The following is a 17,250-nucleotide window of genomic DNA, read 5'->3' as shown; positions in this document are numbered from 1 at the left end:
ACAATAGCATAATTAGCTAAACTGTATATTACTTAACTGTACATTACTTAAATGTACATTACTTAACTGAACATTACTTAACTGCACATAGCTTAGTTGTTCATAACTTAATTGTATAAGATTAACCTGTACATTACTTATCTATATATAACTTAACTATACATAACTTAACTGTAGATTACTTATCTGTACATAACTTAACTGTATATTACTTAACTATACATGATTTCAATATAAATAACTTCACTATACATAACTTATCTGTGCATTACTTTACTGTGGCGTGTCATCACGGAAGCTGATAAGAGGTTTCGTATTAACACACTTCAAATGTGAAACACACTCATTGTTCATCACTCAAGTCCTGTATCCGAAACTTCAGTTATATCTTATCTGACGTTAATTAAGGAATTATGAGTTGATTGGGATATTTATAGCCAAGAAAAGTAGATTTACCATGTTACAGTTATAATTCAGGTAAAACAAACAACATGTTTCTATCATTTGCAGCCGTATTTGGTCTGTAGATGGATTTTTTTGGAAAATTCAAAATAAGTGTGGTTCCATCACTTTGCGGTGAAATGTAAATAGAAATAAAAAATTAATAATCACGTATACTTTTAATTAGGTATACCTATGATTAAATATCTTATACTTACGGCTTCTTTACATAGAAATATAGGGGCGATCATATCTCCTCGACACCAATCCCTTTTCATAGTTAGAGGCGATGCCATATCCTCCCCTCTCATTGATATATAGATGTTTTGAAATGAGAAGTCAGTCATAGTAAACAGTTTCCTTTATCAGAACAAAAAACGAAATGCTTATCAATTGATTTCGAACATGCTGAGTCAAAGGTTTTTTTTCGAAATCTGTCATGAGTAGCATTACTGGAGGAATTCTTCCTTTGACATTTTAAAAACATAACATAATTAAATAATTAAGTATCAATATACCATACCAATATAAGTAGCCTATCAGAGGTAGGAGTATATCTTTATGATCTATCCTTAACTGTATCGGGGTTATCCCCCTTGCCATACTATCAATAACACGTGTATTGATCATATTTATCTCTAATATATGAACTTTTTAAAAATTCAAGTTAATTACAATCTCTAATATTGTAACTGGCACACATATCGTTTCACAATACGAGCAGTCTTAGTGAGAACCTATATTTCTTTTCTCTAATTGGGTGTATTTTTAGATTTAGTTTTTGAATCTAAAATGATTTTAAAGTACATATGTTTTCGCCATGTAGCAAGAGGGTGTCTTTTCGAATCTTATTCCTCGGCTGAATTTATCAAATCAAGTTTCAATAGATGGATTAAAAACACCTTTTCATATGATTACTCTTAGACCCTGACAATTTGCTGAGCGATATAATCATATATCTCTCAGTCCTGTCACAGAAAAAAGATCATATCGATTACATGATAGTCCGATACGATTATCAACTCACTTGTAGAATGACAAGGTCGTCGTTCTGGACTGCCCCGTTCTTAGATTTGTGTCCCCTACATCGTAGCTCGACTACATTGTGTGTCAAAATTCTTATGATATTTAGATACAAGTAAGAGTATGGTATCGCTTCAAAATAATTACCTAATATCTTTTATTATCACACTTGTTTGTATATTCTTTGTAACAAAATGAAAGCTTTTGAAAATGCATCATTGGGAAAATGTTTTCTTTGCTCGATGTAACCTAAGGGCAACACCAATAGCATGAGAACTAGGGGGAACCCACATTGTTTTATAAATAGGACAATGGAGGGAAACCTGCAATGTTCTATAAATAGAACAATGAGGGAAACCCGCGTTGTTCTATAAATAAGATAACTAAGGGGTACGTGCATAATGTGAAATATCGTTCAATTTGGACTTAAAACAGCTCTTAGTTCGTCCCGCAAGCCAACTTCGACCATTCATAAGTTCTTATGAATGAAAGTGAAACTTATACATCTATTTGTTTCAATGTATTTTTAGCTATTATCAATGTTGATGTTGACGAACTCAATATTCAGTCTTAAAATTCCAGAAAGGCTGATTTGGTCGATTTAGGCAATATTCCTATTTTTTTGTTTTTTTTTGTGTTTTTTTTTTTTTTTTTTTCGCTAATTTTGGCTGTTCATTTAATAAAGTTAATAACACCAGGTTGATAAATGCTTTTCCAGATTGATCTAGTAAGCAATAATTTCTTCTTTCGTGAGCCTATTTCGAAGAATATAGGTCAGTGCCTGCTGGTTGAAATCAATAGATTTTTATACTATAAATTCACCATTGACTGTAGATATAAGATGATAGATTATTATGATAAGATAGAATAAATTAACGAACGTTCAGCGTATTAATTAATTCATTCATTTTAATTTTATCTTAAAACCTTTACAAACAAAAGTATACAGAGATAGACGAAAGAAAATCATATCAGATATTTCTAGCACCAATGGTAGCCATGCGCAATTATATACAATTGTAGACCAGGAAGTACTTTATTGATTACCCTGGAGATGATATATTGTTTTAATAAAAGTGCATACCATTTCTTTAAAGACCAATGCTCTTTAGGACATCATGATATCTTTTAACGAGAGTACATACTGTGTCTTATCATCAACTTGAAGGATAAAAACCTTCTTTTTTCAGTTTCTATAGTCGAACATTCAAATAGGTTGCGATATTCATCTCCAATGTCTTTTAATTAAACTTTTTTCGGCAAATATAATCTTCCCATGGCATATGTCTCAATCTTCCAAGTTTGAGAGATAAAAAGTTATTTATTGTTAAAATCTGTATGTATGCATGTTTATGTTAACCATTGTCATTTGTTATTCGCATCGACTGTAGCCGTCCATTAGGTTACCTGTGTCCATCCAACAAGTTACCATTAAGCTATTCGTATCTCTCCAAAATGTTACCTGTATCCGTCCAATAGGTTAACCTTATCTGTCCAATACATTATTTGTGTCTGTCCAATGAGTTACCAATATCTGCCCAATAGGTTAAACGTATCTATTCAATAAGTTACATGTATATGTCAAATGAATAACATGTATCTTCCAATAAGTTATCTGTATCTGTCCAATAAGTTACATGTATTTGTCCAATAAGTTACCTGTACCTGTCCAATAAGTTACATGTAGTCGTCCAATAAGATACATGTATCTGTCCAATAAATTACCTGTATCTGTCCAATAAGTTACCAGTATCTGTCCAATGAGTTACCTGTATCTGTCCAATACGTTACATGTAGTTTGTCCATTAACTTACCTGTATCTGTCCAATAAGTTACATATATCTGTCCAAAAGGGTATCTGTATCTGCCAAATAAGTTATCTATATCTGACCAATAAGTTACCTGTTTCAGTCAAATAAGTTACATGTATCCGTTCAATACGTTACATGTAGTCGTCCAATAAGGTACCTGTATATGTCAAATAAATTACCTGTATCTGTCCAATAAGGTTCCTGTACCTGTCCAATAAGTTACCTGTATACGTCCAATAACTGACCTCTATCTGTCCATAAGTCACCTGTATATGTCCAATAAGTTACCTGTATCTCTCCAATAAGTTACCTGTATCTCTCCAATAAGTTACATGTAGTCGTCCAATAAGATACCTGTATCTGTCCAATAAGCTACCTGTATCCGTCCAATAAGTTACCTGTATAAGTACAATGATTCACCTGTAACCGTCCAATAATTATCATGTATCCGTCCAATAAGATATCTGTATCTGTCAAATAAATTACCTGTATCTGTCCAATAAGTTACCTGTATCTGACCAATAAGCTACCTGTATCAGTCCAATAAGTTACCTGTATCTGTCCAATATGTCACATGTATCTGTCCAATAGGTCACCTGTATCCGTCCAATAGGTTACCTGTATCTCACTAATAAATTACCTGTATCCGTCCAATAAGTTTCCTGTATCTCTCTAATAAATTACGTGTATCCGTCCAATAAGTTACCTGTATCTCTCTAATAAATTACCTGTATCCGTCCAATAAGTTACCTGTATCTCTCTAATAAATTACCCGTAGTTACCTGTATCAGAAAACAAAAACCCTCGCGAGAACATTGGGTAACCCAGGCGGTGTGTCTATGTAGTGTTGCTCAGTGTTTGGGTTCCTTTTCTCTAACATCGACCCTAAATGATGAGATCATGAAACGGTGACACACCTTTCTTACTTCGTGTTTACCCTTGAAATATATGTTGAGCGTAGAGAATGGATGGATTGGGCACGACGCGTTGGGCGCTTAATACTAAGGACAGTCAACACCTGCTAGCTGGTTGACATCGTGTAATCATCTGTAAATCGTGTATAATATTAAAACGTTTCCTCCACTACCAAGGTGTAAATGCATTTCCATTATACAAGGATAGTGTTACTAATGTTGTTCATGCTCCTTTCAATAACATTTTGAAACGCTGATTCCAATTTGATATAATTTCAGAGATACGTGATTACTATCCAACACAATGACATGACAGAAATGGTTTCTATTTATTGTAATTTTAGGAGGTAAATAATTCCAATTTAATCTATTATTAGGAGAGAAATGATTCATATTTAATGTAATTTCAGGAGATAAATAATTCATATTTATTGTATTTCAAAGAGAGAGATGACTCCTATTTAATGTAATGTCAGGAGAGAAATGGTTCCTATTTAATGTAATGTCAGGAGAGAAATTATTCCTATTTAATGTAATGTCAGGAGAGAAATGATTCCTATTTAATGTAATGTCAGGAGAGAAATGATTCCTATTTTATGTAATGTCAGGAGAGAAATGATTCATTCTCAATGTAATGTCAGGAGAGAAATGTGTCATTCTCAATGTAATGTCAAGAGAGCAATGATTCCTATTTGACGTAATGTCAGGGGAGAAATGATTCATATTTAATGGCATCCAGGAGAGAGAGGATTCTTAATTAATGTAATGTCAGAAGAGAAATGATTCCTATTTTCCTGTTTAATATAATATCAGGGGAGGAGTGATTCCATTTTTAATGTTAAATGTAATGTCAGGAGAGAAATGACATTAAAGTTTTCATATGGAACCTTAATGACAATTCTAAACATCATTATGCATAATGAGCAGTTTTGATGTCATCTTAATAATACAAAAAGTTGTTAATGTATTTAAAATCTTTTTATTTCATTTGACTTTATTTTTCATCTTTGAAAAACAAATAATCAATACAATCACACAAAGAAGGAGTGAACTCATCCTCCTAGTGATTTGGTCAGGTTTTGGACTTCGGACGAAATGATGTCTGATGTACAGTCAGTGTGATAGCTCTTTTGTTTCGTTACGTTGAGTTTTATCTGGATTTCTGACGACGAAATATCGGATGTGTTGTTAGTGTCGCAACAATAGTGTGATCAGGCTCTGGATTTCCGACGAAAAGATATCTCAAATGAGAGTTTTTAATGTTTTCTCAATAATCATGATGCGTTTTGTTATGTTTTTTTAGTTCCGACGAAAGAATGTCGGATGTGGTGTCAGTGCCGTGTGATTTCTCCATCGCCTTGATACGGTTGGTCAGGTTCAGGATTTTCGACGAAAGTATGTCGGATATATCGTCCATCCCGTGCGATTTGTCCATCGCCATGACACGCGTGGTGATGGTCTGTATTTCCGGAGCTTCCATTCATTTTGTGAGTTTTTGAACTTCAATGAAAGTCTCTCCATCGCCTCGATACGTGTGGTCAAGTTTTGAATTCCCGACAAAAGGATGTCGGAGGTGCTGTCAGCACCTACTGATTTCTCCATCGTCTCGATACGTTTGGTGAGGTTCTGGATATCGCAGGAATGGCTATCGGATGTGTTGTCCTTGGCGTTTGATATCTCCGTCGCCATGATACGTTTGGTTATGTTTTGGATTTCTGACGAAGGGATGTCGGATCTACAGTCACAGTCATGTGAGTTCTCTATCGCCTCGACGCGTTTGGCCAAGTTCTGGAATTCCGATGAAATGGTTTCAGTTATGTTGGCAATAAAGTGTGATATTACGTTCTGGATTCCCGAAGAAAGAATGTCGGATGAGTTGTTACAGCCGTGTGATTTCTCAATCACAAGGATATGCTTGGTCAGGCTCTGGGTTTCAGATAAAAGGTTGTTGGATGAATTATCAGTGGGAGCTTCGCAAGAACAGTGTTGCATTACAAGTGACCTAAACAGACGCAAAAAGTATAAAATAGAAGGTGCTACATATCATTGAAAGAGTCTATTTCGAAATCCTGATCACTTTGAGAGAGAGAGAGAGAGAGAGAGAGAGAGAGAGAGAGAGAGAGAGAGAGAGAGACAAGTGGTTTAATTTGAAGTAAACAATTACCTGATGTTCGCAAGTATACTCTGTCCAATGCGGACTTCATCAACTGTTGCTTGCCGGCTAGATGAACAATGTTGCATTACAAGTGACCTAAACAGACAAAAAAAGTATTAAATAGCAGGTGCTACACATCATCGAAAAAGTCTATTTCGAAATCCTTATCACTTTGAGAGAGAGACAGAGACAGAGACAGAGAGAGACAGAGAGAGACAGACAGACAGACAGACGAGTGGTTTAATTTGAAGTAAACAGTTACCTGATGTTGGCAAGTATACTCTGGCCAATGCGGGCTCCATCAACCGTTGCTTGGCCACCAGATGACATAACTTGTACCATCGTTATGGTGTAAAATGAGGAGACAAGTACCCAAGCGAGAAATTGATTGAACATTTTAACGAGACACCTGTAGTCGTTCCTCGAGGTGAAGTTAAAGGAACTGTTTTTGAAATTACATTTTATATACCTATCTCAGTGACGCGAACACTCTTTAGATTAGTTTATCAGGAACAAAGGCTTTGTTATCAAGTGTTTCCTCACTTCGTATCTTATAAAACATTTGTCCCCACTTTTCAGAAAGCCGACTCGACACGGAAAAACGTCTTATACTTAGGGTTCTTAAGTTATGTATCATCATATTGTTATTCATATATGTATAAATCTTTGCTTTTATCATGTATGTATCAAGTGTGTACTCTGGGATAGTGGGATTCCTTTAGTAAAACTGCTGTAACAACACTAGGAATGTCAAGTATGCTGAAATGCCAATCAATGGAAAATACTTTTGTATATTGGTTTCACGAACCTTAACTTAAAACATATTTAAAGTTTTCAAAGGTATGCTATTTTAGTATAACTAACATTGTATATGGGACCAACCAACCAATTGTTTTTCCATAGAAGTGATAATAACGTTTTGGAGTATTTCATTCAAATTCTTGAATTCAATATGACAATTATGGTTTATAACAAAAGTTTAGGGTCTCATATAACACCTAATCGGAAAAAAGTTGGGTCTTTCAGCTAAAATTTTCTCAATGGTTGCCATTTTGTTACTCCACGTCAACTTGACGGCGTCATTTTGAAAGGAATGGTCAACACAATTTTAGCTTTTTCTGCTGTTATATGAGAATATGTACATGAATAGCTAACGTCAACTGAGTATTTTGTCAAAAACTAGTTTTATTAGTTTGATAAATTTCTCTATTTCACTGTCCAAAATGCAATAAAAGCAGGTATCTGGTGTACCTGAAAACACATCAGTCTCCACAGCTAAATCACTGTAATAGTTACACCATGGTATCTTCTCTAATGGACAACAATTCACTTGGCACAGGCACTAGGCACAAATTCTCAACCATGGTCTATATATATTGTATATGCATACATATATATGGGTTGTGGGTTTGGAATCTCTATCACATTTCTGTCGCCGCACTGAGTACAGATTACGATTAAATTAAGTAAAACGTTTGATTCACAATTGACAAATAGGCCTAAATCTAAAGAGCTTATCACAGTCGTAATCATACATTTTTGTGGCGCCCTGTTGGACAAGAACACACTGGTTTGGACCGTCTACGTCCGGATCGTCATCTCCCCACCTGCTATCATTCTCCTTGACAACTTCATCACTAGTAATCCATTTCAAAATTCCTCCCGTATTCCTGGCTCCAATCCAAAAGTATAAACCTAAACAGACAATAATTACGCATTGTTAACATTTTCCCGGCGTTTGTCCAGATGAATTACGAAAATAATATTTGATATAATCGGATATTCAGACTTCATTACGTGTTTCCGGGTGTACCTTATGTCAATAACTTATAATGCGTACGAAGTCGTGTTATAATATAAATCCCCCATCAACTTTTGATACATGACACACCGACTCTGATATATATATACTTTTCAAAAAATAAAAAGCTATTTTGTTCATTTATTGATTATAGTGTTGTGATCATACCTTTATGCTTATTGAATGGGAAAAGGGAAGATAACCCCTACATTTAGTTTCTACTTTCGTTTTGTATCCGGAATATTCGACCCGGGATATGATTTATGTTTAGTTGAGAGTAAAATGGAAGAAAAACAAGGCCATCTCGTGTTATGCTCTCATGATCAGCTATTCCCAAAGTTCAGCAAAGTTAACGAAATGGAAACATCGGCAAAATCGAAAAGCGTTTGATACTCTTTAGGGGTTAGGTTATGGAAGAAATTACTAAAGAATAAAATTACAGGAAAAATATTTAAAATTACAATTAATTTACATACAAATACTAAAATTTGAGCTAGAAATGGTATGACCGATGAGCCCGGACAAGATAGCTGAAGGCCAGACAGAAAGACGGAATGGTGGAACGAACACATGCAAGACCATATCCCTCGACGGTTCCAGGCAATTATGACCTACATTTTAACCTTTGACCTACATCAAAGAAAACGTTTGTGCGGCTCTATCTACTATATTATTTGTCACTAAAACATCATACTTGGGGCAAAGGTTCGGCTACGTGTGACGTCATGTCACGTCCCAAACATAGGACACACTGGTCTATGTTTTGACCTTTGGATTACATATCAATGTTGTTATGACCTCATGAATGTTGAAAAATAAATGTCATTCCTTAAATAACAGTAAACTTTAGAGACTATTAACTATTAAAATTGATTTCCAAATTTACATTAGCCTTAGAAAATTATTAACCATTTTGTTAGGGTACCCCCTTCACTAAACTCGGTGTTATGCAAGGAGGTCCCCTAGGACTATCAGAAGTTATAATGATTAATCATTTTTGTGGTTATGGTTCATTTCCATGCCTCTAAAAATTGTGGGAGTTAGAAATTAGAGTTGGGGCCAAATGTTGACCCCTCCTTTCCCTAAAATCACAGGGCATCCAACGGTACGTCAATGTTGGATCCAAGTCTCTGTAATGATCACTTACCATATCGTCCAGGAATCCATTTCAAAAAGTACAGGAATTCCTCGCTTGGGTCCGTCACAAGGTTCGCCCCAGCTGATCTACACTTGGCCTATTGATTAATTTTTAAAATATTTTTTGTTTAAAACATCATATCATTAGAAATCCTTTAATGCCAAGGGTAGTAACGAAGAAAAGTTAAACGCATATATAAAGGACGTCCAAGTCAGTTTGCTTGAATATTTGTTTGTTTGTTGTTGTTTGTTTGTTTGCTTGTTTGTTTGTTGGGTTAATCACCCGTGAACCGCCATGGTCATTTTGAGGCGGGGTCTCCCTGTAATAGTTGGTCCGTCGCATGCCACCCATAGCAATTAGAGAAAGTTTCTTCCCCAAGGACAAACAACCATGACAGCACAGATCTGTCAATTTCTTATTAGCTTTCTTAGAAACACAAACTGACACGGGTAGGGAGAGTCGAACCACGCACCTCGGGATCTTCACCTGAGGTCACGTGGTCGGCGCTCTAACCGACTAAGCGATCGCACTGATATTCCATGATCTTATGTATGTCAAATACATGTTCTATTCTGTGCATCTTAAATTAATATGAATGTAGTATGTTTGACTTCTAGGGTATGTTGTAGGCCGAAAAAACTGCATGTACATGTCTAAAATAAATTGTGAAATAATGATTGTATACAAACTTTAAGAAGACATGTGACAAGTGATGTCCAATTATTTTGATTACTTACGATAAAATATGTGTCAATCAAAATGACTTACATACACGCTCTCTCTCTCTCTCTCTCTCTCTCTCTCTCTCTCTCTCTCTCTCTCTCTCAATGACATATAATATAATATAAACAATCAGTCTGCAGTAATATACGTGTGTGAAATATTGCGGGTACCTGTGCTGATGTCCAATTCAAATATTCCACTCCAAACAAGTAGCATCGACCACCAATCACATGCACCTTCGGGTTCATTTCAATATTTTCTGAAATAAATCCAATTGTCATCACACTTGAGGAACATATCAACGCATCTCAATCAATAATTGTTAAGCTTATAATGGGCCATTTCCTGGATAGGATATTGTACACGACCAACATTAAAATATTACACACGACCAACATTAAAATATTACACACGACCTACATTACTATGTTACACACGACCTACATTATTATATTACACACGACCTATTTTATTATATTACACACGACATACGTTATTATATTACACACGACCTACGTTATTATATTACACACGACCTACATTATTATATTACACACGACCTACATTACTATGTTACACACGACCTACATTATTATATTACACACGACCTATTTTATTATATTACACACGACATACGTTATTATATTACACACGACCTACGTTATTATATTACACACGACCTACATTATTATATTACACACGACCTACATTATTATATTACACACGACCTACATTATTATATTACACACGACCTACGTTATTATATTACACACGACCTACATTATTATATTACACACGACCTACATTATTATATTACACACGACCTACATTATTATATTACACACGACCTACGTTATTATATTACACACGATCTACGTTATTATATTACACACGATCTACGTTATTATATTACACACGACCTACGTTATTATATTACACACGACCTACGTTATTATATTACACACGACCTACATTATTATATTACACACGACCTACATTATTATATTACACACAACCTACGTTATTATATTACACACGACATACATTATTATATTACACACTACCTATTTTATTATATTACACACGACCTACATTATTATATTACACATATACACACGACCTACGTTATTATATTACACACGACCTACATTATTATATTACACATATACACACGACCTACGTTATTATATTGCACACGACCTACGTTATTATATTACACAAGACCTGTATTATTACATTACACACGACCTACATTAACATATTACACACGACCTACATTATTATATTACACACAACCTACGTTATTATATTACACACGACCTACATTATTATATTACACATATACACACGACCTGCATTACTATATTACACACAACCTACGTTATTATATTACACACGACCTACATTATTATATTACACACGACCTACATTATTATATTACACATATACACACGACCTACATTATTATATTACACACGACCTACATTATTTTATTACACACGACCTACATTATTATATTACACACGACCTACATTAATATATTACACATATACACACGACCTACTTTATTATATTACACACGACCTACACTATTTTATTACACACGACCTACATTATTATATTACACACGACCTACGTTATTATATTACACACGACCTACGTTATTATATTACACACGACCTACATTATTATATTACACACGACCAACATTATTATATTACACACGACCTACGTTATTATATTACACACGACCTACGTTATTATATTACACACAACCTACGTTATTATATTACACACGACCTACATTATTTTTTATTACACACAACCTACGTTATTATATTACACACGACCTACATTATTATATTACACACAACCTACGTTATTATATTACACACGACCTACATTATTATATTACACATATACACACGACCTACGTTATTATATTACACACGACCTACGTTATTATATTACACACGACCTACGTTATTATATTACACACGACCTACATTATTATATTACACATATACACACGACCTACGTTATTATATTACACACGACCTACATTATTATATTACACACGACCTACGTTATTATATTACACACTACCTACATTATTATATTACACACAACCTATGTTATTATATTACACGCGACCTACATTATTATATTACACACGACCTACGTTATTATATTACACACGACCTACATTATTATATTACACATGAACACACGACCTACGTTATTATATTACACACGACCTACGTTATTATATTACACACGACCTACATTATTATATTACACACGACCTACATTATTATATTACACATATACACACGACCTTCGTTATTATATTACACACGACCTACGTTATTATATTACACACGACCTACATTATTATATTACACATGTACACACGACCTACATTATTATATTACACACGACCTACGTTATTATATTACACACGACCTACATTATTATATACACACGACCTACGTTATTATATTACACACGACCTACATTATTATATTACACACGACCTACATTATTATATTACACACGACCTACGTTATTATATTACACACGACCTACATTATTATATTACACACGACCTACATTATTATATTACACACGACCTACATTATTATATTACACACGACCTACATTATTATATTACACACGACCTACATTATTATATTACACACGACCTACATTATTATATTACACACGACCTACATTTATTATATTACACACGACCTACATTATATATAATGTACACACGACCTACTATTATTACACATATACACACGACCTACATTATTATAGTACACACGACCTACATTATTATATTACACACGACCTACATTATTATATTACACACGACCTACATTATTATATTACACACGACCTACGTTATTATATTACACACGACTTACATTATTATATTACACACGACCTACGTTATCATATTACACACGACCTAAATTATTATATTACACACGACCTACGTTATTATATTACACAAAACCTACATTATTATATTACACACGACTTACATTATTATATTACACATAACCTACATTATTATATTACACACAACCTACGTTATTATATTACACACGACCTACATTATTATATTACATTCTACCTACATTAAAATATTACACTACGCTATTATATTACACAGGACCTACATTATTATATTACAAACGACCAAATATACTATATTGCATATCATCATTATTATTGTACTCATAGCCTCTACGACATACTTTATCATGAATACATGTTCTACACGTTATTATAATACATTAGGCCTACAGTATTATTTTCCATACTACCCAAATATTCAAAATATAACATACGACCTACTTTCTAATAATACACACGACCTACATTACGATATATTATATTTAAATGTGTGCGGTACGTAACTGACAGGATAGGTATTTACCTGTAACTGATGCGGCACATCTGATAGAATACGAAACTTCTATTTTGATTTCTTTGTTTTCAGATAGATTTATGTGTTATGGCTGCGGGGTGGCTGGATCAGTGATAGGCCATGTATATTGGTTCTTGGGTATTTTTACTCAATCTTTGTTCCCCATAAAATATCTAAAATTTTCTATGAGTTTTGCGTAAATATCAAATTTGTAAAGTAAAGCGCATTAAGTAATAATTTAAAGACTTCTCCAATGATATAATTCCTATCCGCATTATATACACCTTCTCAACATAAACGTATCGGGTTGGAAACCTTCCCACTGTATTTGGAAGTAAACAGACAAGGACGTCACAAAATGATATCCCTAATACAAAATGCATTTTCTAGACCCAACCAATGAAATTTAGACACATGCACCATTTTATTTTGATTTAAATATATATATTCCTAAACTAATAAAAAAAAAAAAAAGATTAGGCACAAATTATAACAAATTTATCAAACTACATCGCTGGTGCTAAATGTCTTCATTCTTGGTCATATATAACTATATAAGTAGGTAATTGTACAACAGCTCCTAAACCCATGAACGCGTGTGCATGAAGGTCATTCGATTTAAATCACCATTCAGCAAATATATATTTATTTTATAACATGCATGTACAATGTAAAGCCATTTCTGATTTGCTTACGGTGCAGACGTATTACGGCTCTAAAAAAACGCCACAGTGAATAGAAATGTCAATCTGGGGCGAGGTCCCCAAAAACTGCTCGAAACAAGTGTTTGTGTATCATAAATACATGTGTGTTCGCAAGTAAAATGGCGCACGTGTACACTTCTTTATTTCATTCTTCCGATATGTAGGACAGAGAAATGCATTATGGGTATCCTTTTGTCCCGTGATTGTCTTGTTTATTTGTTTACTTATATAGTGATTTTCATGACATGCGCACTGAAAGATCACTAGCTGCGAACGACCATGTGACATTCCGGTTATGTAAAACGAAAATAGTTGTGAACGAGTGACTATTCTCCGCGAAGGCGATATGTTTTACTGCTACCTACTTTCGCTTTCAGAACATGCTTTCAGTTACCTACGACATGACGAAATTTACACGGGTCATTTCTCCTCTTCAAAACACTTACATCGCTACAGTTCCAAAATATACCTTCTTTTGTTTTATGAACATGTGTGCCTAACGGCGCTGCTGGTACAACCGTTCAAATATGAAAACAGAGACATGTTTTTCTTTAATAGATCGACTTCGGCCATAATGGTGGTATGTATATTCCATTGGAAAGCTCCCTTTCGAAAACAGGTTCAAACGTTTAGATCTGTATAAGATACTCTGAAAGTATTATGACAAGCTACGAGAAAGTCAAATCGTTTTGACAAAAAAAACACCCCTAGTAATGAAATGAGAATTTTGGATCAAAGAGCTACAATTGAGAATTACCAATTGAGAACACGACGTCACAGCTAAGGGCGAAAACACAGCATTGCTAAGATAAACTCGAGAATAGAAGAAACATGATTCCTGTTTCAAACTGGCATTTTCTCCTTCATAGATACCGTCTGTTACAGTGTATTATTTTAGCGGCTCAAAAACTTAGTGATGATTCCAAAATCACTGTATTGGAAAGGAATTTTTCATATCAAGGAATCGATACCCTAATTCTTTAATACAGAATGATAAAAAAAGCAGGGAAACTTTTCTTTTCAACTTTTTTTTGACAATTTGATTTTGATGAAACAGAATCGTGACTTTTGACTTTTTCCACCATATTAATTTCAATATGCAATAAATGTAATTAATCACCGAACGAAGCGATGCAATCTGCCAACTTGATTTGTCGGGAAAGTGATTTCTCGATCACTAAGATTCGTTTGGTCAGATCCCGGATTTCCTGTGAAAGGTTGTCGCATGGTTGGTCAGTGGGAGCTTCACACGTACCGAGTTGCTTTATAAGTGGCCTAAAGAGATGTAAAAAAAAAATCATTGGTATAAAAATGTGCTATACAATAATAAAGTTAATTTTTACTTTAAATATACATAATACATCACTACTGCAATCTAGACAGGTAATGCGAATCTATGTTACCTAAAAAATTATGATATAACAAAACCTATTTTTCAAACTATTGTAAATCAAATAAGCCATATAGAATCTAATCTTTTTTATAAGTTAATAAACATTTTTTTAAATAACACTCGTGTTTTAATGCAGTCATGTGGCTGACAAACTGTACATCTTCAGTCATTGCTGTGGGAATCATCGCTCTTTTGCACGCGACTTGTAACTTGCACGTGACTCTGTGGTTCTCCTTTTCAGAATGACAAATATACATAAAGAAGATAGTTACCTGATGTTTGCAAGTATTCTCTGTTCCATCCGGGCTTCTTCAACCGTCGCTTGGCGACCAGATGGCAGAGGTTGTCCGCTTGATATGGTGAAAAATGAGAAGACAAGGACCAAGGCGAAAATAGGATGGAACATTTTGACAATAGACCCGTGTTCGTATCTAGAGAGGAAAGCTAAATGAACTGTCTTATGAGTAACTTTACATGATATATCTAACAATTACTTAGCTGTATGACCCAAACAGGATGTTCATGATTGTATACAAAACAAAATTAAGACCGCTCGTAAACTCGACACTATTTGATAAATCATCTGACACTTCCTTCTTTTCTTTCCAAAACCCTTCAACAAGAGGCTCTTACAATGTAGTACCAGTATCAAATTTTTCGTATTTCAAGTATTACACGAAATTTACTATTTATGTATAAAATCAAGTGTGTGTACTTGAGTTAACATCCCGACAGTTTCTTTTCTGTTTATTTTCTTCCCTTTAAAAAGTCAGTTTAATCCGGTAACGTTCAAAATGGAAGCGGAATAGGGAAGACGATGAAAAAGTAACGCTTTTAAATAGACACTGCTACAGGTCCGTACATTGAGCCCAATAGGGGAATGCAGCTTTTTTTATTTATTTTTTTTTTTTCTTAAATTCTTCGGAATGATGAATTTTGATGAGATTTCGTTAGGATGATTATCTGGTGAAGCAGACAATGCTTTTATAACATTGAATGTATGGTCTGTCTCCCTAAATCAGGGAAAGAAGATTTAAAGATAACTCGTTAAAATCTGTCTATGAATATGGATTTACAAGTCTGCTGAAAGGTAGTGGGGAGAGGCCAAATAAAGTCAATTGGTTTTAAAATGTTAGTTGACTTCAGCTTTTGATTTTGATTTCTTTTGAATCTTATGGAACCACACTGTTAAATGTTTGTGAAAGGGAAATGTTGACTCCGATATACGGTAATGAGAGAAAGATCTCGAAACGGGAAACGTATTGTGTAATATGACTTCCAGTCCTTTTCTATAATCATTGAATTCCAGGTGATCGATGCAGGCACTATGGGCCCCTTGCTTTTTTTTTTTTTTTTTTTTTTGTACATTTTGTACATTTTGTTCATTTAATATTATTTACTGAAAATATTATCCATTTCTTACTATAAAGAGGATGGTCCATGTCTTTTTTTTTATATAAATTTAACCCTGAATGTCCACTTCGACAAAACATACAAAGTACCGCATAGGTTGAGAACAAATACATGTCTGACCGTTTTTGATAGTCAATATCAACGATATTATTTCTAATTTATAACAAAAAGACACGTATTTCTGATAGTGAAAACAAAACCTCAGAAATATTTTACAAAACATGCGAAGTGGATACAGAGTAAGGGGACGCATGCATCATAACATTTTAACTTCACACTTTTCGAAACTTTA

The 17,250-nt window shown here is 34.1% G+C and overlaps 1 protein-coding gene across 1 annotated transcript; it reads right to left on the bottom strand.

The window, feature by feature from the left end:
- Window positions 1–7,544: 7,544 nt before the first annotated feature.
- LOC117336480 (C-type lectin domain family 2 member D2-like) lies at window positions 7,545–16,909 on the bottom strand. The gene is made up of 5 exons (XM_033897029.1): window positions 15,818–16,909; window positions 15,273–15,427; window positions 10,177–10,265; window positions 9,293–9,380; window positions 7,545–8,039 (listed from the first exon to the last, which is right to left on the bottom strand). The coding sequence occupies exons 1-5, from the start codon at window positions 15,949–15,951 to the stop codon at window positions 7,825–7,827; spliced, it is 681 nt and encodes a 226-aa protein (XP_033752920.1). The 5' UTR covers window positions 15,952–16,909; the 3' UTR covers window positions 7,545–7,824.
- Between the last annotated feature and the right edge of the window lie 341 nt (window positions 16,910–17,250).

Source organism: Pecten maximus, chromosome 10, assembly GCF_902652985.1.
Source record: "Pecten maximus chromosome 10, xPecMax1.1, whole genome shotgun sequence".
Classification (NCBI taxonomy): Eukaryota; Metazoa; Mollusca; class Bivalvia; order Pectinida; family Pectinidae; genus Pecten; species Pecten maximus.
The sequence above is the reverse complement of the archived record's forward strand: the minus strand, read 5'-3'. Positions and strand labels throughout refer to the sequence as shown.

Bases quoted from the DNA above. Each gene is read 5' to 3' on its own strand.
- LOC117336480 (XM_033897029.1), bottom strand. From the start codon at position 15,951: ATGTTCCATCCTATTTTCGCCTTGGTCCTTGTCTTCTCATTTTTCACC. The intron at 15,428-15,817 runs GTAACTATCTTC...ACATCTCTTTAG, and splicing joins AGAATACTTGCAAACATCAG to GCCACTTATAAAGCAACTCG. The intron at 9,381-10,176 runs GTACCCGCAATA...ATTAATCAATAG, and splicing joins TGAATTGGACATCAGCACAG to GCCAAGTGTAGATCAGCTGG.